The sequence below is a fragment of the Prionailurus bengalensis genome, chromosome X, assembly GCF_016509475.1.
Source record: "Prionailurus bengalensis isolate Pbe53 chromosome X, Fcat_Pben_1.1_paternal_pri, whole genome shotgun sequence".
Classification (NCBI taxonomy): Eukaryota; Metazoa; Chordata; class Mammalia; order Carnivora; family Felidae; genus Prionailurus; species Prionailurus bengalensis.
Window position 1 is genome coordinate 40,910,682 of NC_057361.1, and position 27,941 is coordinate 40,938,622.

A 27,941-nucleotide genomic window follows, 5' to 3' on the forward strand; every position below is an offset into this window, starting at 1 on the left:
GTTCCGTGATAGTCCCCATCTCTTTGGGCAGGCCTTGGCCAGGGATCTCCTCAAAGCCCCACTCTCTAGTCACTGTACTCTACTACAATACATAGATGACCTCCTACTATGTGGAACCTCTTTCGACCACACCAAATAAGATACAATCCATATCCTAAACTTCCTGGCTAATCTGGGGTATCGAGTCTCCCCACACAAAGCCCAAATCTGTACTAATACAGTCACGTTCCTGGGATTCTCACTCACACCTACCACCAAGGCTCTAACCCAAGACCGTCTCCAAGCCCTCCAAACCCTGTCCTCACCTACCTATGCAGATGAAATCCTCTCCTTCCTGGGCTTAGTGGGCTTCTTCCGATACTGGATCCCTAACTTTGCTGTACACGCAGCCCCCCTATACAAAGCAGCCAAGGAAACCCCCCAAGGCCCACTCTCCAGCCTGGGATCGGTAGCAAGGGCCTTCCAATGGCTGGTCACATCTCTAGTCACTCAACCGGTCCTTTCCCTCCCCAATGTTTCAAAGCCTTTCCTCTTACACACAGATGAAAGGGCTGGAATTGCAACAGGGCTCCTAGCCCAAGTTACAAGCTGTCGCCTACCTCTCTAAACGACTGGACCCTACCATCAGGGGGTGGCAACCCTGCCTTACAGCACTTGCAGCAGCAGCCACCCTAACCAAAGAGGCACTCAAACTCACCCTACACTGCCCCCTAGCGGTACTCTCATTGCACCGTCTATCTGATCTCCTTACACATAAGGCCCTGGCACACCTGGCACACGCATACAATTGTTCCATCTGCTCTTTGTTGAAAATCCTGAAATACCTCTCCAACTCTCCCCCAGACTCAATCCTGCCACCCTACTTCCACAAATCAACACCCTCCAAGCCGCTGCACACATACAGCCCGCTATTTGCTTTTTATATGGCCAAACCAACAGTATATGCTCCCAAACCTCCCCCACCCAATATGGAGGATGGCCCTATAGCTATTGTAACATGCACTGGCTCAACTGAAACTGTTTCACAGGGAAAAAGACCGGCCGCTTCTGCTTACAAGATAGCAACTTTACCCTTACTATCCCTGATCCGTGGGATATCCGCTGGCAAACCGGGACAAGGGGCAAACTGTATCAGAACGGCCATCACTCTAACCCCGTCTCCTCTTTAACCATCTATCGAACCTACGAACCCTCAATGGCTCCTTCCCTCTCCAACCTTAAGGATCTTACCCAAACGATCACGGACCAAGAAAACCAGCTCAAAACCCAACTGCAGACACCCCCCGCACAACATCCCTTCTCACGGCTTACACTAATCAGACAAGGAACAGTCCTGCTTAACCACTCAGGCTTAACTAACCTGTCACACTGCTTTCTTTTGCGCATCCCTCCAGCGGGATCCAGTAATAGCCGTCCCATTCCCCACCCCCTTTCCCAACGCCACTAACTCCGCCAACCACCCCAGAAGTCAAATCTCCCTACAGGTTCCCATCCTCACGGAGACCCCTCAATACAACACATCTCACCCAACATGCTACTCTTCTTATGCCTCCCCAACTTGCCCCTCCCCCTTGCCTATGCCTAGCCACAATCCCCCCCTCCAGGGGGATTCTATTGGTGCAATGGCACGGCTTATAAACAAATACCCAAAAACACTTCTATCTGTCTCCCAGTCACCATCATCCCCCAACTCACCCTATACGGACAGGAAGAACTCCATCAACTCCTCGAATTCCATCTCCAAAAACAAGCCATTTTCCTCCCACTAAATGGTCGGACTATCCCTGGCCACCTCCCTACTGGCCGCCGGGGTTGGGACCAGCTCCCTAATACGCTCCATTAGCTCCTCCGGGGATCTGTCAGACAGGCTCCAAATCGCAATAGGAGCCTCAGGAACCTCCCTATCTGCCTCACAAAGGCAGACCAACTCCCTAGCACAGGTCACTCTACAAAACCGACGAGCCCTAGATCTCCTGACAGCAGAAAAAGGGGGAACATGCCTGTTCCTGAGGGAAGAATGTTTCTACTACCTCAACGAATCAGGCTTAGTTGAAACCAATATAGAACACCTAAAGGAAATCCAAAAAACTCTATCTGCCCACCCAGGATCCTCAGACCCCCTAACCTCCTGGTGGCAATCACCCCTCCTAACTTGGCTCCTCACCATAGTCACCCCACTAGTTGCTATCTGTATAATACTTATGCTCTTACCTTGTTTTCTCCGTTTCGTACGGAAACGAATTCATGAAGTTTCCCAGGTTGCATTTAACCAGATGGTGGTCCGGCCATTATCCCGCATTCCAACCTCAGACCCCACATACCATGACGTCGCCCTTACACCCGCAGGAAGCAGCCAGATCAGATCCGTCGCCCATTATCACCAATAAGAGGTTGGAATGTTAGGATGTCCCTGGAACCACAGTGGAGGGGGCGGCCATCTCGCCAGCGCAACCCAACGGAAAGCCCCGAGCAGCCCGCCAGAATGAATTGAAGGTCAACCAATCACCGAGCGACAGCACGACCTGGCGCAAAAAAGGCCCACCCGGACCTAAACCTGGAACCACTGCAGCTTAAAAACCCTACCCCACCACACCCGGGCACCGACTTCCCTGACTCCTCTCTCTCTCTGTCCCCAAGCCACGGAACCTTGACCGAGACCTGAATTCCCAATAAAGACTTTTGACTGCTAAAATTTTTTAGCTTCTCTTATCTTTACCCTGACCTATGCCTGACCTTAACAACTTTATCCCAATAAATTTGACAACTTAAGTGAAACAGACAAACTCCTTGAAAGACACAAATTACCAAAGCTCGTTCAAGAACAAATAACATGAGGGGGACCTGAGTGGCTCAGTCTATTGAACGTGCAACTTCAGCTCAGGTCATGATCTTGCGGTTCGTGGGTTCCAGCCCCACGCCAGGCTCTGTGCTGACAGCTCAGAGCCTGGATGGAGCCTGCTTCAGAATCTGTGTCTCCCTCTCTCTCTCTCTCTGCCCCTCCCCTGCTCGTGCTCTGTCTCTCTCCCTCTCAAAAACAAACATCAAAAAAAGAAGAAATAATATGAATAAACCAGTAAGTATTTAAAGGAATTGAAATGGTAGCTTAAAACCTTTCCACAAAGAAAACTCCGGGTGCAGTTGACTTCATTGGGGAATTCTACCGGACGTTTAAGAAATAATACCGGCTTCTATACAAATTCTTCGGAAGAGCTGAAGAGGGAGGAAATACTTCCCAACTCACTCTATGACTTCATTATCTTAGTTGTGGTGATGGATTCATGGGTGCGCATGTCAACACTTAGCAGATTGTGCATTACAAAGACATGCAATTTCTTCTCTGCCAATTACACCACAATAAAGGGGTGAAAACAGAGAAATCAGTACTCAGAGACTGTGGTAACTTCCCCAATGCTTACATTAGAAAAGGAAACTATCAAAGCAACGACCTAAGCTTCTACCTTATGAAACTAGAAAAGGAAAGAAATTTAGTTGAAATGAGCAGGGGCACGGAAATAATAGAGATAAAAGCAAGAATGAATAAAATCAAGGTTTCCATTACTGGCCACCGTGGAAGATGTCTACTATAGCCTCTCTCTCCTGCTGATTCTTGCAACTAAAATTTACTCTGGACAAAATTATGTAAAGCCAGTCCTACTTGAGGACTCTGAAAAATAAACGAAAGCAGGCAGACTCTGAGGGGAGAGTCAAAAGGTAGAGAAGCAGCTCATATAGTGAGTTTCCTTTTATTTTGTCTAGTGAATTTCCTTTTTGTCCCTCCCTCATTTTTTGCAAGATTCTGTCCCCCTGGTATATGAACTTCCCCAGTCCTGTGGCTTGTGTGCAAGGGCAAGAAAAGCCTCACGCCAAGGCTTTAAGAGCTGAACTAAACTAAGATTTAAACCACAGCTCAAGCAAGTCTAACATCTGAGTGACAAACGCATGAGACAGACCTGAAGCAGGACGGCAAGGTCTCTGATAACTGCACAAAGACTTACATCACCACTCAAGTCTCAGACCAAGACTTGAAAGGTGCATACGTAGGGAAGATCCAAAGAAGCACACGAAAGTCAGTGAAAACCTAACTGATGAATTAACATCCATAGAAGATGAGACAAAACTGGTGATCCGAATCTAACAGGGTTTATTACATGATAAACAAAGATTAAAAACAACAAAACCATCGCCATTATCTAAGATAGAATCCAAAATTATTCAATATAACAAACAACCAGCAAAATGTGACCAATTCTTCCTGAGGGAAGAGATATTCAACCGATGCCAATCCTGAGATCACTCAGATACTGGAATTACCAAAGACATTTAAGCAACTATTGTAACTAAGCTCTATGAGATAAAGGCAAACACACCTGAAATAAATGGCTAAATTTAAAAAATGGATAAATAGAAGTTCTCAAGAGATACAGAAACCGTAAAAAAGAAACTGAAATTTAGAACTAAAAAACACAATTATTTGAAATTAGAACACCAACTCATGGGATGGACTTAGAAGAATGGCAACGACAGAGACAAGAGTCAATGAACTTGGGTGTTAAACCGACAGAGATGATCCAACCTGCCAACCTGCAGAACAGACGATATCCCGAGGCCCAACATTCATGTCATTAGAGTCCTCAAAGGAAGAGAAATTCGTGCAAAAAAAAAAAGATCTGAATAAAGGTCAAAAAATTTTCCAAATTTGGAGAAAGACATAACAGATTCAAGAAGCTTAGCACACCAGAAACAAGATGAACTCCAAGAAACACCCAGAAACATTACAATCAAATGGCTGGTAAGCAAAGTTAAAAAAAAAAAAAAAGCTCTGGGGCACCTGGGGCTCAGGCGGTTGAGCGTCCGACTTCGGCTCAGGTCATGATCTCACAGTTCGTGGGTTTGAGCCCCGTGTCGGGCTCTGTGCTGACAGCTCAGGGCCTGGAGCCTGCTTCCGATTCTGTGTCTCCCTCTCTCTCCGCCCCTCCCCTGCTTACACTCTGTCTCTCTCTCAAAAATAAATAAATATTTTTAAAAATTAAAAAAAATCTTGAATAACAAGCACACTGTGTATAAGGAAACAGTGATTCAAATGACTGTAAACTTGTCATCAGAAACAATGGAGGCCAGAAGATAATGAAACATCTTAAAAATACCAAAGATGAAGAACTGTCAACCCAGAATTTTAAATACAGCAAAAATTTCTTTTAGGAATGAAAATGAGGGGTGCGTGGGTGGTCCAGTCGGTGAAGCTTCTGACTCTTGGTTTCACCTGAGGTCACGATCTCACGGTTTGTGGGATCGAGACTCACGTCGGGCTGTGTGCTGACAGCACGGAGCCTGCTTAGAATTCACCCCCTCCCTCTCTCTCTGCCTCTCCCCTGCTTGTGCGCGTGCGCTCTCTCTCTCTCTCTCTCAAAATAAATAAATAAACTTAAAAAAAGAATGAAGATGAAATTTAAAAACTCACAGAAGGAAAACTAAGAGATATTGTCACCAGTAGACTCGTTCTTTTTTTTTTTTTTTTTTAATTTTTTTTTCAACATTTATTTATTTTTGGGACAGAGAAAGACAGAGCATGAACGGGGGAGGGGCAGAGAGAGAGGGAGACACAGAATCGGAAACAGGCTCCAGGCTCCGAGCCATCAGCCCAGAGCCCGACGCGGGGCTCGAACTCACGGACCGTGAGATCGTGACCTGGCTGAAGTCGGACGCTTAACCGACCGCGCCACCCAGGCGCCCCACCAGTAGACTCGTTCTAAGAGAAATGATACAGAATCTTCAGAGTGAAGGGAAATAGTATCAGAGGGAAGCACAGAACTTCAGGAATAAAGAGCAGCAGAAATGGTAAAATATCTGGGTAAATATAACAGATTATTTTTCTCCTTTTGAATTAAGATATGAATGGTAGTTGACAGCAAAAATTATACACTGTCTGGGGGGAGTTAAAACATATGTAGATATAATACATTTGAAAATTATAACACAGGGGCGCCTGGGTGGCTCAGTCAGTTGAGAGTCTGACTTCAGCTCAGGTCATGATCTCACGGTTCGTGGGTTCAAGCCCCGCTTCGGGCTCTGTGCTGACAGCTCAGAGCCTGAAGCCTGCTTCACATTCTCTGTCTCCCTCTCTCCGCCCCTCCCCCGCTTGCAGTCTGCCTCTCTTTCTTTCTCAAAAATAAAGAAACATTAAAAAACATTTTTAAATAAAAAAATAAAACAAGAAGATAGTGACAAAGACTAAATGTTTAAAATAGAATGTTTAAATTGCAACTGCACTTCCTACGCAAGACCTGTGCATTCAAAACTACAACATTGCTGAGATAGATGTTAAAAGACCCAAATACATTGAGAGATACATCATGTTCATGAATTGTAAGAGTCAATGTTGTTAAGTATTTCAATGATCCACAGACTCAAGGCAGTCCCAGACAAAATCCCCGCAGGCTATTATGTGGAAACTGGTAAGTTGATTCTAAAATGTATATGAAAATATCAAGGACCCAGAATAGCCAAAACATTACGAAAAGGAAGAACAAAGTTGGAAGATTCATAGTACCTGATGTGAACACTTAGTATCAGGCTACAGGAATTAAGACAACGTAGTATAGGCATATAGGCCAACGCATATGTGTTCACCTGTTCTCAATAAGGGGGGCAAAGTAAATCGATGGAGAAAATATAGTCTTTTCAAAAATGCTGCTGGAACTGAATATGCATATGCAAAGAAAAGAACATTGATCCTTACCTCACACCAGATAAAAAGAATGCTTATCTCATTATGCCCATTGGCCTAAATGTAAGAGCTAAAATTATAAATCTTCCAAAGGAGGAATCATATGAGAAAAATCTGTGCTACCATGGGTTAGACAGAGAATTGTGTGATGGGGCACAAAGGGCATGAACCATAAAAGAACCATAAACTGGACTTTATCAAAATTAAGAATGTCTTCTTTTGAAAGACACTAGTAAGATAAAAACAAGCCACAGCCTGGGAGTAAATACACAGAGAACACATAGCTGATAAAGGACTTGCATCTAGAAAACGTAAAGAGCTCTTACCATTTAATAGCAACAAAAATGGCAGAACATTACCACAGACAGTTCGCCCAAGATGTCCGGATGGCAAGTAAACACATGAAAAGACACTAACCACTAGTTATTGGAGAAATGCAGATTCAAATCACAGTAAGGTGCTCCCTACACATCTACTAAAAAGGAAAACTAACAACACTCAGAATACCAAGTAATGACGAGGATACAAAACACCCAGAATTCTTATGTCGGGGGTGGTCAACGAAAATGGTACGGCCATGCTGAGAAGCAGTGGGGTAATATCTTGTGAAGTTAAATATACATTTACCACATGACCAAGCAATACCACTCCAGGTATTTATCCAAGAATATGAAAACGTGCCCATGCAAACACCTGGATGTGTATGCTCATACCAACTTCTTTCATAATGACCAAAAATTCCAGAAGAATCCAATGTGCATAAACTGCTTAATGAAGAAGCAAATATAACATCATTCACCTTCAAAAAGGAACAAGATGCTGATACATGTCAAACACGGATGAAGCTAAGAAGCATTAAGTGAAAGAAGCAAGACCCATAAGGCAGGCCACTATAAGATGCATTTATAGGACATTCTAGAAAGAATAAAACTAGCAGACTAGAAATGAGAAGAATCCATTTCCAAATCCCAGATTTGGGAGTGAGGAAGACCTTTAATTATATAAAGGCACAAGGATATCCTTTAGGGGAATGAAAAGGTCCAGTATCTTGGTTCCATGACTAAATCTCTGTCAAATCTCCAGGACTGTACGCGTAAGAAAGGTAGCTTACGGCATATAAATTATACCTCCATAAATATCACTTACGAACAGTCACCTCAGCATAAATATATAATGAAAATACATGAAACATATACATGGGGATTATGATAAATGTCATCACATACAATCAAATACCATACGGTGCTACTTATGAATTTTTTAATTAAAATACCTACTAAGCATTATGGACAAACACTACTAACAAATCATGAATTCTAGTTAATGATATGCCTGCAGAAGTATTCAGGGCTGAAGTGTCCAGATCTCAGAAACTTAGCAGGAAACACATCACAAAAAGCATTCAACACAAACATAGTTAATGACATGCCTGGAAAAGTATTCAGGGGTGAAATGTACTGGTCTCTGAAAGTTCCCAGGAAACACATCACAAAAAGAAAGGGGGCTGATAGGGGCACCTCGGTGGCTCAGTAGTTAAGCGACCCACTTCAGCTCAGGTCATGATCTCACAGTCCGTGAGTTGGAGCCCCGCATCAGGCTCTGTGCTGACAGCTCAGAGCCTGGAGCCTGCTTCGGATTCTGCGTCTCCCTCTCTCTCTGCCCCTCCCCTGCTCACGCTCTGTCTCTCTCTGTCTCAACAATAAATAAAAACATTAAAAAGAAAGAAAGGGGGCTGATGGGAGGACAGAGGAATTAGGACACATAGAGATATGAGAAAAAGCAAACAGAGCAAAATGTTCGCTGTAGAACCTAGGTGGAATTCTATGGGTATTCAAACTATGATTCTTTCACTTGTTCAGTGTGTGCATTTTCATGATAAGATGTCAGGAAGAAAGCTAGAAAAGAACAGCAAAAGAAACCCAAAGTAAATAAAGGTAGAAGGAGAAGGAAAAAGAAAACAAAAGACAGGGAAAACAAAGAAAGGCAAAGACTTTTCTGGGAAAAGCTCAACCACCATCAACGAAGTTCAGACTTCACGCCACTACCTGGGACTGGACAACCCTGATGACCACCGTGAGGCCACTCTGCAGACTAACGGTTCCTAGAAGATTGCTATATCTTGGCACAAGCAGAGAAGTTATGGGACCTGCCAGAAATTTCCTCCAAGGCCCAGGGAATGTGCAGTCCCGGAGCGGCCTGAGGTCTGGGGGAATGAGGGAAGAGGGGCAAAATGCCCAGCAGTGAGTCCACACGCCCCGCCTTCCGTCCCAACGGATCCCAGGCTCCTGGGGGAGGCCTGGCCGTGTGTCCCCATGCCCCTGGACCCCTCTCCGGGGATGGTTAAACTGCGGATCTTAACTAGACATGGAGTCAGATCTACCTGGAGTGTCGCTCAAAACGCACAGAACCGGGCCCACCCCAGGCTTTCTGAAAACATTTCCACTGGGAGGGACCACCTCGTGGGGTACCCTGAGGGGTCCACAGGCCACTAGGTGACACACGTCTGGTTAACCATGACTGTAATAAAAACTCTTTTCCATGCACAACAGTGACAACAGTGATGACATTTACCGAGAGCTTCCACGGGGCCAGGCTTATGTTCACCCGCTCCTTCAATTCGGACCGTCCCGGAAGTTCTAGCATCAGCCGCCTCCACAAATAGGCAAAGAGACTCTGGGGCCAGCGTGCGGAGGGAGGGACGGCCAGTGAGCGAAGAAGCCAGAATCTGAACCCCGCCTGTGAGCTCCAAAGCCTAGGTTCTTGACTACTGGGCTGTGGATGAGCCCCGAACCCCCTTCCTCTGCCCTCGTCCCAAATGAACCGTATCTGCCGAACGTGCCCCCAGCCTCACAGCTGGACAGATAAATGTAGGCGCTCTCCCAGGGGTCTGTGCTCTCGGCAGAGGATAAGCCACCCCCACGGAGCGAGGTTTGAAGAAGTTACCTGCTGGAGTGCAAACACAGCAGCTGAGACTACCACCTCCCCTTCCGCACGGAACCCGCACAGCAACTACCAACAGCACCCAGCTTCTTACAGAGCTGGGACCCTTAGGCCGAGGTGTAACGAGCTCCATCCTGAGTGTTCAGAGGGGTGAGGGTGGGGGGGGCAAAATAGAAACCACCAGAAATGCAGGTGTGGAGGTATGCCCAGGCCCAGGAGGTGCCACCAGCAGAATTACAGACACGAACCTGAGAAGAGGCAGCCCTTGGAGGTGAGGGGGGGGGGAACGTGCTGGAGGACCCCGTGTCCCGCACTGCACCGCACCTACACTGCACGAGCGGACGGTTACCCTAACATAATACAGTTCCGAACCCGAGGGAGCGGGGACCCCAAGAGGGGGCCGCGCCTCTGAATGTGGGCCTCCTCCTTCCAGGGCACCGCTGCACAGACAACTAGACATTTCGATTCCCGGAAACGCGGCAGGTGGGAAAGAGCACACCGCCAGCACAGCAAGATTCCTCACGGATCTCCGCAAGGCCGCGGACGTAGGGTAGACTGAGCGAGAAAGTGGAAGGTGCACCCCCAAACGGCCGTGGGAGGAGGGAGGGGGTGCAGGCCCCGAGAGAGACGGCGCACAGCCCGGCCGGCACGGGCCGCGGGGAAGGCTTCAAGGGACATGAGGGCGCGGCCGGGCCCGCGTCCAGCGCAGCCGGGGCTCTGCCACCGGTGTCCAAACAGCCGCTGCAGAGCGGATTCACATCTGTGACCCTGAGGTGGACCCCAGTGCGTGACCTTCTGCATAGGGCCCCGGCTGCTGGTCCACGGAGCACGCGGGGCAGTCCCGGAATCCACGCGCATGCCCTGAGGACGGGCCCACGGACCGGCCGCCGTGCGTGGGCAACAAACGGAGGAAGATCTGCATCTGAAGAGTGTGGGGGTCCCACGAGGGGCCCAGAGCAAAACCAACCAAACCAGCCCCCCACCGGACAAGGGCAAGGGCAGCTGTGCCCAGGCCTGAGGCCGCGCTCACTGGAGCGAGCCGCCTGGAGAAATGTCCTCTCAGGTTGACCTGTTTTCAGTGAATACAGAGAGGACACAAAAGACAGGGGAGTGGGAGGGAAGCATTGATGCCAGCAGGATCCTGACAACAGGCAGGGTCGAGTCAGGTCTGGAAGGGACTGAGGAGCTGAGACGAGAGGACACGGTCGTGGGAAGGTTGACACCGTCCGCACAACCTGAGCATAGACAAGGCCATGGTGGCTGCCCGGTCTGGCCTAGCTGAAGGTCACTAGCAAAGCTTTTGGTCCACACCAGCTGCAAGGAACCAGGCGGATCGTTTCCCTGAGGCTGAAGAAGACTACAGGTGTCAATGGAAGGGCCCACAGGATGTAAATAAAGAGGAACCCTCACGCCTGCACCCACGTCTTCTAAAATTTTTTTTTTCAACGTTTATTTATTTTTGGGACAGAGAGAGACAGAGCATGAACGGGGGAGGGGCAGAGAGAGAGGGAGACACAGAATCGGAAACAGGCTCCAGGCTCCGAGCCATCAGCCCAGAGCCTGACGCGGGGCTCGAACTCACGGACCGCGAGATCGTGACCTGGCTGAAGTCGGACGCTTAACTGACTGCGCCACCCAGGCGCCCCTGCACCCACGTCTTCTGAGGAAAATGCAAACACCCAAGAGAAAGGAAATGCCCTGCGAGCTTCCAGAAAGCAGGGGGAGCACACAAGGGGAAGGCTCGGTACTTCCCCAGCCACCGAGGATACTGGGAGCTAGAGAGGGGACCTGAACAAACGGGGCGCACTGCCTGAACCCCAGCAAGAACAAGGGGGCTGCGGGAGGGCGGTCGGTGGGGGCACCGCGTGGATGTGACAGCAGCTCGCTTCATTGAACCCAAATTGTGTCCCCGAGTCTAGGGGCGTGGAGAAGAGCTCCCAGGCGGGCCCCCCACGCCAGGCTCTCACTGACCTACCAGGTCCCCTGGCCTGACTGGCCCGGCACCTGCTCACCCGGAGGGTTCCGCGTCGGGGTCTCTCCCTCTGCTGTCCTGGCCTCTTCTCCTTGTCCCAATCTGATGACCACATCGGGTTTGGGAACTAGCTGTCCTGAGGGGAAATGACACAGACTTTGTTATTAACGCCACATGGGTTCCAGAATCGACACCAAACCCTGCCGACCAAAGGTGGTCCGGCCCGGGTGCCCGCCCAGGAGGACAGCTATGCCCCTCAGTGCACCACACCACAGAACGGCACAGCGTCCCGTGTGGGGTGCAAACAGGGTTACAACTTCCCAACAGTGAGCCTTAGGCCCGAACTTGTCCGAGGCTCCAGACGCCCCTGAGCAGGTACCAGCTAGGTGACACGTGTATGGGTGTGTTACGGTCACACTGTGGCACGGTCCCTCACCCACAGAGACCAGGTGGCTGTAGTTCTCCAGCATGACGTCCCTGTACAGGTTCTTCTGAGCCGAGTCCAGACATCGCCACTCCTCCAGGGTGAAGTCCACAAACACGTCCCGGAAGGTCAAGGACTCCTGCAATGGCACATTCCTCATTAGCCCAGAGGGCTCAGCTGGGGGACAGATGGGACAATGTGTCCCATCCTAGGTCTTTCTCTCATGGTAGAGGTTCAGTATCGCCACCATCCCAGGACAGCCCTGACCGATGAGGACAGTAACGCACACAGAGTGTAAAGTCACTTGTGCAGGGTCACACAGCTAGGACACGGGGACGACATGCCTTCTGCTTTCCAAACCCACGTGTTAGGGGTTTTTGTAATTAGAAAGAGAGAGAAAGTGTGCATGGAAGCAAGTGGGGTCAGGAGCAGGGGGAAGAGAGAAAGAGAATCCCAAGCAGACTCTATGCCCAGTGTGGCGCCGACACTCAGCTCGATCTCACAACCCTGAGATCATGACCACAGCTGAAACCTAGAGAGCGACACTCAACCAACTGAGCCACCCCAGCGCCCCATCCACATCCATGTTTTTATCTTATTCTTTTTTTAACGTTTTTATTTAGTTTTGAAAACAGAGAGCACGGGTGGTGGAGGGGCAGAGAGGGAGGGAGACACAGAATCTGAAGCAGGTTCCAGGCTCTGAGCTGTCAGCACAGAGCCCGACACGGGGCTCGAACCCATGAGCCGTGAGGGCACGACCTGAGCCAAAGTCAGATGCTTAACGGACTGAGCCACCCACGTGCCCTGACATCCACATTTTTCAACATGACACTGCATTGCTCGTCTACACAAATGTTCTTTGCTGCTCCCTACGCTATTTGAGACAGTCCAGTATACAGTGTTTATGTAACTAAAGTTACTTTAACCTTTATAAAGAAACAGATGAGCCATTAAAACATCTTACCCTGGAAATGCAATATTCCAACTTGTTTACCAAATAGAGACGAGCAGGTAAGTCCCAAGGATGTAAAGATTAATAAAGACAAAAACACACTTTCTGAACAGAAGGAGCTGAGCCTGCTAGAGGGAGAACGACACTTACACACTCACGTATGAAAGGGAGGGCGGGCAGCAGGGTGGACTCCTGTCCTCTGAGGGCAACGGTGGGGGGGAGCAGAGGGAACAGAGAACAGAAAGAAGTCAGGTCTGCGTGGGGCTGGCGGAGAAGGCTTCACAGGGGACGCTGAGCTAGAAGAGTTCCAAACACAGCTACTCAGGACTATGAAGCAACAGGAAACATACTCTGGTCTCTCCTCTAGGTGCCCAGTGTGGAGTTCCTAAAACCCTTGTAAATCCCCAAGTGAGAAGAACAGAGGGAGCATCTCTCATTCCTGTTTTTTTTAATTGATGAGTTTTGTTCTATGCCAATTAGACCTTGAGAAAATCCCAGCGGCACGGGGGTTGGGAGCTTCCTGGTGGGTGAACATCCACATTCCAGAAGAACGATGCTTGCCAGATCCACAGATCCATATTCAGTGACTCGCGAGTCTCATTTATCTTCTGTAGTATCGTTATCACATTTTTTTAATTTTTTAAATGTTTTTTTTTAAATGTTTATTTTGGAGAGAGAGAGACAGAGCACAAGCGGGGAAGGGCAGACAGGGAGGGAGACACCGAATCCGAAGCAGGCTCCAGGCTCTGAGCTGTGTGCACAGAGCCCGATGCGGGGCTCGAACCCGTGAACTGTGAGATCATGACCTGAGTCAAGTCAGACACTCAACCGACTGAGCCACCCAGGCACCCCAGTATCGTTATCACATTTAAGGTTAAGTGGCTTCGGTCCCCTTTTTTGTGGAATCTGAGTGACCCCTGGCAGAATTCGCTTCCCCTCTCTAGAACCGGGTCACCATGGCAACTGGACTGAAATTGATGAGAGCAATTGGAGTTGTTGAATTTGGTGGACCAGAAGTGCTGAAACTCCAGTCGGGATGTGGCAGTACCAACTCCAAAAGACCATCAGGTTGTAATCAAGGTCCATGCATGTGGTGTAAACCCAGTGGAAACATAGATTCGTTCTGCTACTCACAGGATAAAACCACTCTTACCCTATACTCCTGGTTCAGACGTGGCTGGGGTAACAGAAGCTGTTGGACGTAACGTATCTACTTTCAAGAAAGGTGACGGAGTTTTCACTCCTAGCACCATCTCTGGGGGCTATGCTGAGTATGCTCTTGCGGCAGACCACACTGTGTACCCACCGTCAGAAAAACTGGACTTTAAACAAGGAGCTGCCATCGGTATCCCATATTTTACCGCTTATCGAGCTCTGCTCCACAGCGCCCGTGTGAAAGCTGGAGGAAGTCTTCGGGTTCATGGGGCTAGTGGAGGAGTTGGATTGGCCGTATGCCAGACTGCCAGAGCTTATGGTTTAAAGGTTCTGGGCACAGCCGGCTGAAACCCGTAATAGGTTCTCAGTATTCATTGGAGAGGGTGGCCCAAGCTCATGAAAATATCATCCACGGCAGTGGGGCTACTGGGAAGATGATTCTTCTCTTAGAATGATTCAGTCTTTCATGTATTTCCTGTGCGATTAGAAGTTTCCTGCCCCAGTTTTACTTATACTACTTTTGCTCCAAGTAGCATTCATTTGATTTAGTGAGTTTCTTATATTGAAAAACAAGATTTATCTTTAGAGATCTGGGCATTGGAGTACAATTTACTTTACAGTTCACAATATGTTTCATGCCTCCCACCGACCTCTAATCAAGGAGTCATCATAGTAGGAAACAGAATGTTAGTAGCCACTTGGCATTGGGTACATTACAGAAATTCCTGGTACTTGATCATTAATTCCCTACCTTGGACTAAAGCAAGCTGATTCAAAATAAGACTGAGTGATTTCCGAGCCTACCTGTCCTTGTAAAGGGTCTTCAGTTATCTGTTTAGCCCAGAACTATATTGGACTCTGAAGGTTTTCTAGACTAAACAAGACCCCTTTTCCAAACTAATCTCATCGGCAAGGTAAACAATGTCCACAGAACTTTGTTGTTTAAAAAATAGTTTCCCTTGGGGCGCCTGGGTGGCACAGTCGGTTAAGCGTCCGACTTCAGCCAGGTCACGATCTCGCGGTCCGTGAGTTTGAGCCCCGCGTCAGGCTCTGGGCTGATGGCTCGGAGCCTGGAGCCTGTTTCCGATTCTGTGTCTCCCTCTCTCTCTGCCCCTCCCCCGTTCATGCTCTGTCTCTCTCTGTCCCCAAAATAAATAAATAAACGTTGAAAAAAAAATTTAAAAAAATAGTTTCCCAGTATTTCCCCAAATATTAGAACATTCGCTATGTTAATGGTTGATTACTAATTATCCATATATTCTGTGAAGATAGCAGCCTTATCTTTGTTACAGTGTGACAGTAGGTCCGTAGTCTCTCCAGATAGATATTTCTTGATGATTTGATTTTCAAAGTAGATTTAGAATTATCTGTGTGATGGGAGTCATATATTTTTCTTTAAATGACTAAACAAATTTGACATATTAAGAGTGGGCGGCTTTTGTTTTCATAGCATGGTAACTTGCAGTAAATTCTGTAGGAAAATAAAAACTGTTGATCTATTTCATCTTTATATATATATATATATATATGTACTTAATACACATATATACTTTATATATAATACTTGCCTTACATCACATCTCTTTTACATAGTTCCTAAGGATTAATTCCTAACAGTGTTCTGTGTTGGAAGTCTTTATCTAAAATAAATGCCATCAATGTTAGGGGCAAGGGAAAAAAAAGGTTAAGTGGCTTCAAAACATGAATTGGATCCCTTTTCTTCTTGCAACAGCCTGGAAAAGCTGAACACAGAAATTATATGGTCTTTAACATTTCGTGAAAGTAGTAACTAGTCCAGGATCTGGGACTGCCAGTTTAACGTGTGAGTACCTTTGACCCACAAACCCAACTTCCGGGTGAATTCCCCATCAACACCTGCGCTAATGAGCACACACAGAGAGTCAGCCGAGAGGCACGGTATAGAACAGGAAAAGAGGGGTAAAAACCCGAATATCCACAGAGAAACAGTTCAAACGATGCGTCCGTCCCCCTGCCCAGGAGCTGAAATCATCTGTACGAGTGGATGAGGACCACCACCGGGGATACAAGCGGGTGGGGAGAGCAAGACGGGAGTGAGGCAGGGTGGTGTTCGTGCAACCTCACGCCCAACACCGCACGTGTTCCTGCTTTCAGTGGACGAAACGCACGTAGACGCGTCTACCCCTCGCCGTCACCCAACTGTTACCAGCGGGCATCTCTGAGGAGAAACGGGACACCAGGGGGAGAAATAGGGATGTTTCAGCTATCCTCTAATGCACGGTAAAACGCCAAGCATGGATTTCCTTTCAACGTTTTGAACATAACGAAAAAGCCAACAGTGCAGTGGCCATGGGACCGGGGGAAAAGGAGACTCTGTGCTTCAACAAGTATCTCTGAGAAAAAAAGAAAAAAGTGTGGGGGGGGTGCATGTCCCAGAGAAAGAAGGAGATGAGGGCGCTCCTTTCTTGCTCTCTTGTTTTTTAATTTTTTTTGTTGTGGCCAGGGGAAGGATCGGAGAACCCCGAGGTGGATGACAGCGTGGACAGAAAAGAGCCGCAGCGGAGGGGAGTAACGCAATTGTCAAGGGTACAATACGGGTGCCCCAAAGCTGCCTCGAGGTCACTGGACACAAAGTAGGGGGAAATTAGGAACTCACCTGGAACATGGCCATCCTGTTCTGCTCGAGACAAAGGGCAGAGATCTAGGAAGACAGAATTGGGGCATCCAGATCAGTGCATTCAGCCAGGAAAGCATCCCCACCAGCCTGATAATAATCACCCTTGCACCCTGGGGAGGATGGTGTGCAACCATGCCCGGGAGCCCCAGGCCATTCCCTTGGGCTTTGGATAAGCTCATGTGGGCTTTGCAGGTGACCCGTGTTTGTGGGCCTCCAAAATACATTGGAATATTATTTCATTTCTTAACCTATTTAAGAGCAGGTTACAAAAAAGGAAGTGCAACGCAATCTCACTCCTTTGGCAATAAGTACGTCCTGAGGAACAGCGGTGATTAAAATGTTGATACTGGTTTTCGCTGATGATTGCGGTCCTCTTGTTTTGTTTACTTGCATTTAAAAAAACTTTCTTTTAGTATTTCTTTTTTGGAGTGAGAGACAGAACGCGAGCAGGGCAGGAGTAGAGAGAGAGGGAGACACAGAATCCGAGCTGTCAGCAGGGAGCCCAACGCGGGGCTCGAACCTACACACCGTGAGATCATGACCTGAGCCAAAGCCGGACGCTTAACCAACTGAGCCACCCTCACATCCCTTGTTAACTTGCATTTTTGACTGTGACTATTATTACTAATAAAATGGAAATGAACAGTGATTACGCTGAGCCCTGAAAGTGACAGACCCTTAGCAGAGTCTGGAGGACAGGGATACCTGGCTGCGGTTTGCAGGAAGGAGACAAACTAGGGTTGAAGAAGGGGCAGAGAGGCAGCTGGGGGCAGGGAGGCAGGTGAGGAGCCCAGCACCGGTCGTTCCACAAGGAACTGGAAACCACTGCCCCTGCCGCCCTGTGCACCCTGCCCTCCACTGGCCGCCCCCACCCAGTTCCTGGCCTGTCACTTTCTCCTTTCCCATGATGCCCATTCAACTGCCTGCTCTTCCCGCCTTGGCGGTTTTCTAAAGAAAGTGTCAGCAAGGAGCTTTTGCACAGAGTAGCTGCTGTCACTGCAGCAACCCCTGCAGCGGCCTCGGGACAAGAGGGCTCGGCCCCGTGCAGGTGAACGACTCGGGCTCTCAGGTCCAGGGACAGTGGCACCAAAATGAGGCAGCAGAAACAGCTGACAACATACCTCTGGACCGCTTGCAAATGTTCCCAAGTGAAAAACAAAACCATACGAGAGCATTCTGTACTTGAGTCAGACTGGAGGGAGAGTCCACATTTCTGCTAGCGGCAGGTGGGAGGTTCTCACTCTGGGGATCACTCAAATCCAGAAACACCCAATGGCAAAAGCTGTGTGCACAGAAGTGTCAGGAGAGAGTCCTGTGCAGCTGACAGTGATCCCTGTCAGCCTGATCCGACCCTCACAGGCACCACAGCAGGCCGCCCTCCTCACGGCAGCATTACTCCACCTGTCTGTGCATTTCGTCTCTCTCCCCCAATGGGGTCCAACTTCCCACAGTCACGCAGTGGGCATGGTCTTTCTCCGCTGGAGGGACAAAGGCCACTCCAAGTCCAGCTCTTCTTCGACCTGCTGTCCTCTAAGCCTCCACCCTCGGCGCTGGGGTCAGTCTGTCCTGAGAGCCTTCTCCCTTGGCCCTGGGCTCTGGGTCTGTCCTATGAGCCTCCTCCCTCTGTCCTAGGCTCTGGGCTGAGGCTCCTCCTCCTAGGACTCTGATAAGAGCTCTCTTGTTCCTAACAACGCAGGACCAAAGGATCCAGAGACAAACGCATCTCCGTTGGGACCATGGCCACAGCACCGCATCTGTCCCTGAGCCAGGGAACTCACCTTCTGAGGCCTCGACTGGCTCTTCTGTAGACTAGGAAGCCCAGGGGCGGCTGAGCCGGAGCCCGCAGGAGGTGAGCAGTGGTCTCACTGATGCGCCCTGACCCTGGAAACAACGACCGCACAGGAGATGCAGTGAGCAACCTCTCTGAGGCAGTGAAAGCGAGGAAAACCCAGATGGAATACTTTATGGAAGCAGCCACAAGGCCTCGTTTCAGTGTTAAGAGTAAACGCTTAGTAGCAGCCTAATTGTCACCAGACAAGGAGCTAAGCACTGCGTCATCCCATAAGGGTCCTAGCTGTGGACTCGAACTGATTGCCCGCTCTGTCGCCTTGATTCATTCAGTGAAAAAGTTGAGTGCCTACTGTGGGCCTGTCCAACGTGTTGCAGGTACATCAGTGAACAAAGTAATCAGAGTTCCCCGACCCTGCGGAGCTGTGTTCTAGCAGGGAAGGCACACAGCAAGCACAAAGTTGATACATTTCGGGAACGCTCGTTAGAAACGCATAGGTGCTCGAAGGATCTCCCGGGGTTTTCTAGCCGTGTGACTCTGGACAGGCTACGAGCCTTTCTGTTCTTGCTTTCTCGCGATATAATGAAGACAATCGTAGTACCTACTCACAGCCCTCGGGAGGATGACCGTGCACCCAAGGGCGCCTCGCACGTACTAGACACTCAGCAAACGGCCGCTGAACCTGACCCAACGACTCAATGACAGTATCACTGGCTGTCGCCCCCGGCCCGTCGCCCACACTCAGCCCAGGGCCCCGAGGTCGCAGGGGCGCGAACCCATCACCCCCACCTGCCCTCCGGCCCGTGCCCGCTCCGCCTCCCGGTACTTGGCTACCAGAACCCGACAGCCAGGTCGGAGGACAACAAGCGGCGCGACCTCGCGCCGCCCTCGGGTCAGCGGAGCACTTCCGCTCCCGGCGCCCCGCAGCCCGAGGTCGGAGCGCGGCGCACGCGCAGGAGCTGCTTCGGGGCCTCCACGGCCAATGGCCAAGATGGCGCGAGTCGCGGCCAGTGATTCCGACGGGGTTCGTCTGGGGCACGATGTAGGGACCGGAGCGGGCGACCGTTTTCCGGACGAGTCGCACGAGAGGCCGGGGGGCGGCGAGGGGCCGGCGGACGGTCGCAGAGGCCCCGGTCCCGCCGCCTCCGAGGCCGAGGCGCCGTCTCCCTCGCCGTCTGCCGCGCACCCTCCATCCCCCGAAGCCGCGCTCTCCGCTGCCTTCAGCTTCTCGGGATGAGAAAGGGTAGTGGGGCCTGCTGCCGTTCTCAGCGGCACATGGGCGCCGCCATCTTGGGGGCGGGGCCTGTCCCTGGGAACCGGGCCTGCCCCAGGGGTCAGAGAGCAGAGGGCGGGCTCCGTCGGGGGAGTGGCCCGGAAGAGCGCTTGGGAGCGGGCGGGGAGGGCGGGCGATGCGCTCAGTGGGAGAAACCCCGATGCCCGGGTCTCCTGAAATAAATCGTGTTACTCCCGGGTCTGCGACCCAGGGCGTCCAGGGAGAGTCTGGTGTTTGCTTTTTGATAACACGGCGTAAAGTAGCCGAGCGTGTTGTTCTCTGTGCCGGCCGGTGTGCCAGCCGGTGGCAGCATGGCCTGCTAAAAAGGCCCGTAAGTGCCTTGAGGAAAGTTTTCTGGTTCCCGTCAGGGTCTGGGGAAAGAGGCCCAAGCGTGTGCTGGCCCTGGAGCTGCCTGCCACGAAGCAGAACTCTTAGGTCCGGGCACCGCAAGGTCCCAGCTCAGATCCACCCGATTGCTTCTGTGCCCGAGCCAGCAGGTGCCAGGCACTGTTGCGAGAAGCACGTGACAGAACCGTCGTGGAGCCGTCATAGGCGTATGGGATCTCCATTGGAGCATACTGCTCTGTCCCTGTCTTTCCCTTTCCCCTCCGAGGTAACTGACATTCCCGGGTGGTTTGGATGCATCAGAGCCCAAGCTTCCACCGCAGAGTTCTGGGAAGTGAGTGTCCCAAGCCTTGTGTAGGAGTCCCAGGAGAGAAGCCTGTTTGCCCTCAGGGGAGTGGGCATTGCCACCAGTGTCAGGTCTTTGCGCATTTGTAAGCGATGGCCAGTCCTCGAGAGACCATCGTATTTGTTTCTAGAGGAGAGGCGACCTGCTAACCTTTTCAGACATCGGTATCAGGAGACCAGAAAATTAATATGATAGTGTCCCAAGGACAGTAGAGAGACCCCCAGCTGCAGAAGGACCTCGTGATTGGCCCTGGTCTGGCTGTCCCCATACCCTGATAACACAGGAGCAAGTTGATGGGCATGTGGTTGGTTATTGCTCACACAGTGTCAGTTTTTCCTAGCAGTGAGTCAGGTGACTAGCAAGTAAGAAACACGCCAAGCTGGGGCGGCTGGGTGGCTCAGTCAGTTTCGTGTCTGACTTCGTCTCAGGTCGTGATCTCACGGTTCGTGAGTTCCAGCCCGGTGTAGGGCTCCATGCTGGCAGCTCGGAGCCTGGTGCCTGCTTCAGATTCTGTGTCTCCCTCTCTCTCTGCCCCTCCCCTGCTCACGCTCTGTCTCTTTCTCTCTCTCAAAAAGAAGTAAACATTCAATAAAATTAAATTAAAAAAAGAAAGAAACGCCAAGGTGCCCCTCCAGCCCATACTATGCCCCATACTCAGCTCAGGCTTTCAGGTTCTTCCTGAGGATTACCTGGGCAAACAGCGATTGATGGTTCAATCAATCAAATCAGTTGATTGTATCTCTTAGAGCCCGGGACTTGACCCATGTCAGCCACCTGGCAAATGGTGGGTTTTTTGGTTCTCTCCCACAGACTGGAGAACATGCTGTTGGCCTTGCTGCACTTTCCTGCACCGTGGGCTCCCCTTTTGGTACCTTTTCCACAACTGGCCCTGTTGGTAAGGAAATATCTTCCCACCCTGCCTAGAATCACCACTCACCTCCAACTGAAAACTTTTTTAATGGTAATTAGGCTGTTAACTAAGTTCAAATTCATTGTGAAGGGGTAACTCAATGGAGCTTGGTTACTCAAGCTTTTGAAAGAAAAGCCTGTCTCCGGAGCATTGGCCCTTTTCCAGCTCCTGGGAGGCCGCCGCTAAGCCCCTGTCATATTCTGCCCGATCAGACTGTTTTTGGAATCCAGGCATCGCCGTCCTAGTTTGGCCAGATCGTTTCTACAGAGATTGTGACTTGCGGTGAACATCTGTGTTTGTATGTGTGAGGCCCTGGGCCACGCTGTGTTCGTTTGACGCCTGGGGGCTGTCGACTGAGTAGCTGAAGTCAGTCACGTGGTTGCCGCCTGCCTGCATGACCTCCAGTAGAGTCCCTGCGCCCCAAGGCTTGGCTGAGCTCCCCTGGCCGGCAGCACTTAGCAGGTTTTGTGACGCACCATTCCTGGGAGAATTAAGCATTGACCCGCGTGACTCCTTTGGGAGAAGACAACTGATCTGTCACCACGGGTTTCTACTGGACGTCCCCCGTGTGCCTTTTTCCGCTTGCCGGTTGTCCTGTGCGCGCTCTCACTGTAATAGGTCATCACCGCGTATAAAGCAACTCAGAAGGACTCGCAGGACTCTGAAAAGTAGAACAGCTCTCCTGAGTCCCAGGGAATCTTCGAGCCTGACGAGGGTCTCGGAGACCCGCCTCACGCTGTTGCTACAGGTGCTCAGATCGGTACACGCTCTACCGTGTGATTCAAGCATCCCAGTAGGTGGGCCTACTGAACCCAGTTGGACTGTGCCCTTGGCAATCCCCAGGTTGCAGACCTGATCCGGAACATCCTGAGGGCACTCGGAGGAATGAGGGCTGGCCGGAGGGCCTGCCCGGGGCAGGAGCTGAGCGGGCTTGCTTTCTTGCCACGTTCTGCTGAGGGTCCCTGGCACCTGCCAGAACACCTTCCTGGAGTTCTTCCCCGCAATGGCCGAGGTGACAGGCCCATGGCACAATGCCTTGATCGGATTCTGCTCTTTGAACTGCATGAGTTGCCCTAAAGAATGGAAGGCCAGTTGCAGGCGTTCGTCTCCGGGCTTGACTGCGTGGCCCTTTCTGCAGCTGGCCCTGCGGATTTCCGCAGGCAGGAGGGCACCAAGAGTGAGTGGCTGCTATAGTCAGAAATGAAGGTCTTTTCTCTTGTGGCAGTTCCTGCAGTCATTTGCGCTTTAAAGTCCCTTTCTATGGTGAAGTCACCATCTCCTCTGAACGTAACAGATGTATTTGCCAAATATCTTTTCAATAGGTAACTTTTGCTGTAACACTGGTTCGTGTAATAAAATTACTGCCTACAATCAAATATATTTTTACACCTTCCGTCAGCTCGCTCTGTATGGATTTCCTACTGGTTAATAATGTTGAAGCACAAAACCAAATTCTTTTCTAAAAAATTTTACTTATTTAGAGAGAGCGAGCAAGGGAGGGGCAGAGAGAGAGAGGGAGAGAAAGAACCCCAAGCGGTCTCTGTGCTGCTAGCACAGAGCCTGATGCGGGGCTTGAACCCACCAACCATGAGATGGTGACCGGAACCAAAACCAAGAGTGGGACACTCAATCTACTGAGCCACCCAGCTGCCCCCAAAACAAAATTATTCATGTCTGTCTGCAGTGTGAATTTCACAGGCTAAGCCAGAGATGACCCGTGGGTGACAATGATTGAAGTTTCATTTTGTTGTCTGTAATTATGATGAACAAAGTATGAGCTGTGGGTGAAATAACATACCCTAGATTCATACCCTCTCTGTTTTATATGAATTATCTGATGCTTGAGTAGGAGAGGAACGCATTCCTTCCATTCGTAGGGGTTTCATTCGTAGGGGTTTCTCCAACATGAATTCTTTCATGCTTGGCAACAGTTCGGCCATGTTTATATTTGGGATTTCCCAAATTTGGCACATTTGTAGGATTCTCCCCAGCAAGAATGGTCTCCTATTGGCATGGGTGAAGTCGTGTCTAAAGGTCTTTTCTCATTCACCTCATGTATAGTTTCTGAGATGTGAGGATTGGCTAACTTAACACATTTGCAGGATTTCCCTCCAATGTGAATTCTCTAACATTAAGTAACGTGTGAGTATTGGCGAAAAGCTTCCCATGTTCCTTACTTTATTTTTTTTTAACATTTTTATTGTTTATTTTTGAAAGAGACAGAGCACGAGTAGGGAGGGACAGAGAGAGAGAGGGAGACACAGGATCCGAAGCAGGCTCCAGGCTCCGAGCTGTCAGCACAGAGCCCAACACAGGGCTCGAACTCTAGAACCTGGAGATCATGACCTGAGCTGAAGTCGGATGCTTAACTGACTGAGCCACCCAGGCACCCCGTATGTGCCTTACTTTAACAAGGTTTCTACCCAATAGGAATTTTCTAGTGCTGAATAAATTGTAATCCAGAACTCAATGCATTTGCAAATTGATTTACACCCTAGGTTTTCTCTGTATCGTGTGTTCCCTGATGTTGAGTGAAGTCTAAGCGTTATATGCAAGTCTTTGCCATGTCTTGAGTTAGGAGCGTTTTCATTTTTTTCTAATTTTTGAAGTTTATTTATTCATTTTGAGAGAGAGAACGAGCGGGGGGAGGGGCAGAGAGAGAGAAGGAGGGAGAGGATCCCCAGCAAACTCCGTGCTGTCAGCACAGAGCCCAATGTGGGTCTTGAACTCACAAACTGCGAGATCATTACCTGAGCTGGAACCAAGAGGTGGACGCTTAACTGACCGAGCCACCCAGGCGCCCCAGGAGGATTTTCTTCAAAAGACAATTTCTGTCCTTGAGCAGACAAGTAGAATTCTTTTCATGTCCGTTTTATTTCAGGGGTTTTGCGTCTGCATAAGCAACTTGCTTTATTGTGACTAAATGTATTTGGGAATTTTTGATCCTACGTATAATATTGTGGTTCTCTAATTCCTTTTGTGAAAATGTTCTTGTTTAACAACCACTGACTGCAAATGGAAACCTTCCCCAGGTTTGTTACATTTGCCTCTTCTTTTTTCAGTGTTTTTTCTTGAGTATGGATAACTCTCTTTTACCTGAAATGCTTCCCTTTTCCCCTCTGCATCTCAAATCAACCTTTGCATTGTCAGTTGTTTTTTTTTCTGCAGTGAAAATTGTATCATTGTCCATATGCATGGACATCCTGGGTAGATAGCAACTAGGGACTTGGTAGAATCTAGACTAGCTGTCATGTGCCCGTCAATGATAGTAAACTACATATGCTAGGAAGAATGTTGCCCATCAAAAAGCAAGAATACAAACATTAAAAAAAAATTTTTTAAAGGGGGGCGCACCTGGGTGGCTCAGTCAGTTAAGCATCTGACTTACGCTTGGGTCATGATCTCGCAGTTCATGAGTTCGAGCCCCGCATCAGGCTCTGTGCTGACAGCTCAGAACCTGGAGCCTGCTTCCCATTCTGTGTCTCCCTCTCTCTCTGCCCCTCCCCTGCTCATGCTCTCGCTCTCTCGCTCTCTCTCTCTCTCAAAAATAAAACATTAAAAAAATGTTTAAAGCAAGAATACAACTGTAAATACACCTAAAAAGATTGCACATCATCTATACAGAAGAAAATAAACTGTGTTCCTGAATGTAAACTCAATACTGTAAAAGACCCATTGTCCATAAACCTAGGCCATGAATTTCAGGCAATTTGAATCAATATCGTAAATAGGATCGAGGGCCTATAGTACAATCCTTTTCTCTTTTAGTTTAGCTTTAGTTTTAGAGGAGCGGGGAGAGGGGCAGAGGGAAAGGGAGAGAGAGAGAATCTCAAGCTCCGCACCCAGCACACAGCCCGATGTGGGGTTCCATCTCAACGACCCCGAGATCATGATCGTGTGGTCATGACCTGAGCCGAAACCAAGAGTTGGGCCCTTAGCCAACTGAGCCACCCAGGCGCTGATACAATTCTTTATTTTAACTGGCAGGAAATAACAGATATGAAAACCACTAAGAATATTCTGAGGTTAGTTGTAATAAAGGAAGACTTACAAGATATTATACCCCATTATGAGCTACAATAAGTAAACTATGTGACATAGGATGGAATTAAAGAGATCACTGAGAGGCGCCTGGGTGGCTTAGTTAAGCATCTGACTTCAGCTCAGGTCATGATCTCACGGTCCATGAGTTCGAGCCCCAAGTCGGGCTCTGTGCTGATAGCTCGGAGCCTGGAGCTTGCTTCGGATTATCTCTCTCTCTCTCAAAAATAAATAAACATTGGGGCACCTGGGTGGCTCAGTCGGTTAAGCATCCGACTTCGGCTCAGGTCATGATCTCACAGTCCGTGAGTTCGAGCCCTGCATCGGGCTCTGTGCTGACAGCTCAGGGCCCGGACCTGCTTCAGATTCTGTGTCTCCCTCTCTCTCTGCTCCTCCCCCATTCATGCTCTGTCTCTCTCTGTCTCAAAAATAAACATTAAAAAAAAATTTTTAAATCACTGAAACAAAAAATCAGAATCAAGTGTATAAAACACTAAATGTATAAAGCTTAGCTAACAACAGTATGAAAAAATGAACTGAAAAGGGAATTTGACTTTATATAAAGTTTTATAAATTTACTTAATGCTAAGTTGTAATGGTTGACAAGTCCGTAAAAGAGGTCCAGTGTATTTCATGCATATATGGGAAATAATATGTGATAAAAATGTTGGGTAAACAAAAACAACCCGAAGCCATAAAGTAAATCCTAGGCTTCATTAAAATATCTTTAAAATCCAAAAGAAGGGGCACCTGGCTGACTCAGTCAGTAGAGCAGCTAGCTATCTGATCATTGATCTCGGGGTTGTAAGTTCAAGCCCCACAGTGGGTGTAGAGATTACTTAAAAAACATTTTTTAAGACATGGATATTTCTGATAGCCAAGTAGAATTAGAATAAACATTATCAAATCCAAAAGCGAACACGTGCCACACACAAAAAATCAAAAGACCAACTGTACCTTGGGGAAAATATTTGCAACGTTTATGGCAAAGAGTTCATATCCCCAATAAACAATGTCCCCACAAACAGTTATGTAAAAGAGAATATGCAAATGGTGAAGAATATGAAGTTTTGTTTTTCTTTTGAACGATACACCATGTGGTTATAGCTTCCCAGGTGGAAGAAAGGAATTTCATATCCGAGGAGGAAGCATGATGAATCTCATATCCACATCTGACTCTGACTTTTTTCTAAGCTCTAACTCTACATTTCCCCTTGCCTGATGCACTTAATGCATGGAAATCGAATTCGCAAATCTATGAAGACCCAGACAAACTCATCATATTTTTAATCACACAGTAGCATATGATCATTGCATTAAAATTACTGAGAAGAGGGGCACCTGGGTAGCTCAGTGGATTAAGTGTCCAACTTTGGCTCAGGTCACGATCTCGCGGTCTGTGAGTTCGAGCCCCCCGTCGGGCTCTGTGCTGACAGCTCGGAGCCTGGAGCCTGTTTCGGATTCTGTGTCTCCCTCTCTCTCTACCCCTCCCTCACTCACACTCAGTCTCCCTGTGTCTCAAAAAATGAATAACCATTAAAAAAAATTTTTTTTAATTACTGAGAAGAAACTGGAATCTTCTACTTTGCTGGCAGGAATGTAAAAAGGGACAGCCACTTTGGAACACAATTTAGCAGTTCCTCAAAAAGTTAAACATAGAGTTACCATATGACCCAGCAATTTCACTCCTAGGTGTACACCCAAGAGAATTGAAAACGTGTTCACACACACATACGCACACACACGCACACACACACACACACTTGTACACAAGTGTCCATAGCTGTGTTATTCCTAGAAACCAAAAGTGGAAACAAAACAAATGTCAGTCAAGCGACGAATAGATAAACAAATGGTGGTATATCCATGCAATAAAATATCACTTAGCCATGAAAAGGAATGACACTGATACGATATCCAGTGTGGATGAACCTTGAAAACATTGTAAGTGGAAAAAGCCACACACAAAAAACCCACATAGTATATTATTCCATTTATAAGAAATAGCCAGCAGAAGGGCATCTGGGTGGCTCAGCCGGTTGACTGCCCCACTTCGGCTTATGTCATGGTCTCATGAGTTCAAGCCCCACATTGGGCCTACTGCTGTCAGCGCAAAGCATGCTTGGAATCGTCTGTCCCCCTCCCTCTCTGTCTCTCCCCCACTTGTGATCTCTCTCTGTCTCTCAAAAATAAAAATAAACAGAGACAGAGGCTAATATCGCCAAACCATGTTTGTCACCACAACAAAGTACCACAACTGGAAATTTATTGTCTCACAATTCTGGAGACCAAAAATCTGAGATCAAGCCGTCGTCAGGGCCCATGCTCCCTCTAAAGGTCCTAGGGAAGGATTTGTTCCAGACTTCTCTCCTAGCTTATGATAGTTCTTTGGCTTGTGGCAACATGAATCTAAA

General features: G+C 48.7%; 1 protein-coding gene, 1 long non-coding RNA gene and 1 pseudogene across 5 annotated transcripts in view; 2 read left to right on the forward strand and 1 right to left on the reverse strand.

Moving 5' to 3' along the window:
* ZNF674 (zinc finger protein 674) overlaps window positions 1–19,519 on the reverse strand; it is a 36,590-nt gene extending 17,071 nt beyond the window's left edge. Inside the window, exons 1-5 of one of the 4 annotated variants that reach the window (XM_043569590.1) lie at window positions 19,402–19,519; window positions 18,602–18,704; window positions 16,803–16,847; window positions 12,073–12,199; window positions 11,677–11,772 (exon numbers count right to left, since the gene is read on the reverse strand). In XM_043569590.1, the coding sequence (XP_043425525.1) occupies window positions 11,677–11,772; window positions 12,073–12,199; window positions 16,803–16,817 (238 nt within the window). In that variant the 5' untranslated portion in view covers window positions 16,818–16,847; window positions 18,602–18,704; window positions 19,402–19,519. Of the gene's footprint in view, window positions 1–11,676; window positions 11,773–12,072; window positions 12,505–13,494; window positions 15,121–16,802; window positions 16,848–18,601 lie in introns of those variants that run through there. The other 3 variants (XM_043569589.1, XM_043569586.1, XM_043569587.1) reach the window with 3 other exon arrangements.
* On the forward strand, window positions 13,969–14,515 carry LOC122476773 (annotated as a pseudogene).
* A 38-nt stretch (window positions 19,520–19,557) lies between the features above and the next one.
* Window positions 19,558–22,866, forward strand: LOC122476774. The gene is made up of 2 exons (XR_006295603.1): window positions 19,558–19,636; window positions 21,387–22,866. It is a non-coding gene; the product is annotated as an uncharacterized LOC122476774 (long non-coding RNA).
* Window positions 22,867–27,941: the final 5,075 nt, after the last annotated feature.